General features: G+C 50.4%; 1 protein-coding gene across 1 annotated transcript in view; it reads left to right on the top strand.

Annotated features, from left to right (window-relative positions):
- Nucleotides 1–156: 156 nt before the first annotated feature.
- Nucleotides 157–2,500, top strand: part of LOC308148653 (5'-AMP-activated protein kinase subunit gamma-1-like) — a gene marked incomplete at its 3' end in the record, with an annotated part of 6,797 nt that continues 4,453 nt past the window's right edge. Inside the window, exons 1-5 of the mRNA XM_080522150.1 lie at nucleotides 157–268; nucleotides 1,065–1,113; nucleotides 1,524–1,627; nucleotides 2,233–2,314; nucleotides 2,452–2,500. The exon at nucleotides 2,452–2,500 is cut by the window's right edge and continues 10 nt beyond it. Coding sequence (XP_080378276.1) covers nucleotides 1,083–1,113; nucleotides 1,524–1,627; nucleotides 2,233–2,314; nucleotides 2,452–2,500 — 266 coding nt within the window. The 5' untranslated portion in view covers nucleotides 157–268; nucleotides 1,065–1,082. The remainder of the gene's footprint in view (nucleotides 269–1,064; nucleotides 1,114–1,523; nucleotides 1,628–2,232; nucleotides 2,315–2,451) is intronic.

Raw genomic sequence — 2,500 nt, forward strand, 5'->3', positions numbered from 1 at the left:
CTCCTCCTCTTCCTCCTCCTCCTCTTCCTGCTCCTCCTCCTCCTCCTCCTCCTCCTCCTAGCATACAGCTGCTCCTCCCCCCCCCTCCTCCCCCCCCCTCCTTGCCCCCCCCCTCAGTGGGTTCCCTCTGGAGACGTACCTGACGGAGCCCAGGAGGTTGGAGACTCGGAGGCTCCGCTCCTTCTCCTCGCCCCCAGACACCTCCACCTTCACCTCCTGCTGCAAGCTTCCTGCTCTGGCCCCGCTCCCTTTGACTCCGCCCCCTGTGGTAAGGTCATCATCGGTTTGCTAAATCTGTCACGTGTGTTTGTCTTGTCCTGTCCTCACCTGTCCTGTCCTCACCTTCTGTCCTCACCTGTCCACACCTGTCCAGATGATCCTGTCCTGTCCTCACCTGTCCTCACCTGTCCTCACCTGTCCACACCTGTCCAGGTGGTTCTGGTTCTGTCTCCAGCGCTCAGGGACCACCCCTGGACCCTAACATCAATAAAAGATGGAGACAAAGACTTCGGCTCTGTTCGGCTTCTTTCGGAAACATTCGCTGCATCGTGACGTCACAGCTCCTAAAACCGGAAATGCCCTTTCCAAATAAGAAACGTGTAATTTGCTGAATGAATGAACTCATTTCAAAGTGATTTGTGGTTGAAAGAGTCCAGAACCAGAAACAGACTCGTCTTTCATCGTTCTTCACTCTTTTCCTGGTTTCTCTCTCTTTTCTCTGCTTTCGTTCTTTTTCATCTGGGTTTCTTTGGCGCCCTGAGAAGATTTACCCGCTTTTATCGTGAAAGTCTCGAGCGGAAGTGCGCTCCTTCTAGTCGTTAGCTTGTGGACCTCAGCGGCCCGGGCGGGCGGTGCTTCGTCCTGAAACCCGAACCGGAGCGGAGCGGAGCGGCGGTACCGCCGGGAGGAGCCGGTGGGTGTCCGGGGGGGGGCGGGGGGGGGGGGGGGGGGGGCGTCCGGTCCGAGTGATGGAGCCCCCACCCCCCTTGGAGCCTCCGCCTCACCTCCCTGTGGGGGCCCCACCTCCAGAGGGGTTGTTATTAATGTTGTTGTTGTTGTTGCAGGTGGAGGCTGATGACGACATGACGGAGCAGCTGGACCTGGAGGATGCTGGTGAGAGTGTGTGTGTGTGTATGTGTTCATGTGTTCATGTGTTCATGTGTTCATGTGTTCACAGTGTTCATGTATTCATGTGTTCATGTGTTCACAGTGTTCATGTGTTCATGTGTTCATGTGTTCACAATGTTCATGTATTCATGTGTTCATGTGTTCACAGTGTTCATGTGTTCATGTGTTCACAGTGTTCATGTGTTCATGTGTTCATGTGTTCATGTGTTCACAGTGTTCATGTGTTCATGTGTTCACAATGTTCATGTGTTCATGTGTTCATGTGTTCACAGTGTTCATGTGTTCACAATGTTCATGTGTTCATGTGTTCATGTGTTCACAATGTTCATGTGTTCATGTGTTCATGTATTCATGTATTCATGTATTCATGTGTTCATGTGTTCATGTGTTCACAGCGATCCAGGAGAGAGAAATCTACATGCGCTTCATGAAGAGTCATAAATGTTACGACATCGTCCCCACCAGCTCCAAACTGGTGGTGTTCGACACCACCCTTCAGGTGAAGCTGGAGTCCACAGCAACTACACCCAACTACACCCAACTACACCCAGCTACACCTGTCTACACCCGGCTACACCCGGCTACACCAGTCTACACCCAGCTACACCAGTCTACACCCAACTACACCCGGCTACACCAGTCTACACGCAACTACACCTGGCTACACCCATCTACACCCAACTACACTCAACCACACTCAACTACACCCAGCCACATCCGACATGGGTGTGTATGAGAGTTTTGTTAGTGTATTATGAGTGTATTGTAGGTGTACTATGGGTGTATTACAGGTGTATTGCGGGTGTATTACAGTTGTATTACGGGTGTATTACAGTTGTATTACGGGTGTATTACAGGTGTATTGTGGGTGTATTACAGGTGTATTGTGGGTGTATTACAGGTGTATTGCGGGTGTATTGCAGGTGTATTACAGGTGTATTGCAGGTGTATTACAGGTGTATTGCGGGTGTATTACAGGTGTATTACAGGTGTATTGCAGGTGTATTACAGGTGTATTGCAGGTGTATTACAGGTGTATTGCAGGTGTATTACAGGTGTATTACAGGTGTATTACAGGTGTATTACAGGTGTAGTGTATTACAGGTAAAGAAGGCGTTCTTTGCTCTCGTGGCGAACGGAGTCAGAGCTGCTCCACTGTGGGAAACCAAGAAGCAGAGCTTTGTGGGTAAGTCTGGTTTCCATGGGAACGCCGGTCCCACACACACACACACACACACACACACACACACACACACACACACACACACACACACACACAGTATTGATATTCCTGTGAAGCTCATCAGTTTCTTTCGGTTTCAGGAATGTTGACGATCACAGACTTCATCAACATCCTGACCAGATACTACAA

The sequence above is a fragment of the Blennius ocellaris genome, assembly GCF_963422515.1.
Source record: "Blennius ocellaris genome assembly, contig: SCAFFOLD_165, whole genome shotgun sequence".
Taxonomy (NCBI): Eukaryota; Metazoa; Chordata; class Actinopteri; order Blenniiformes; family Blenniidae; genus Blennius; species Blennius ocellaris.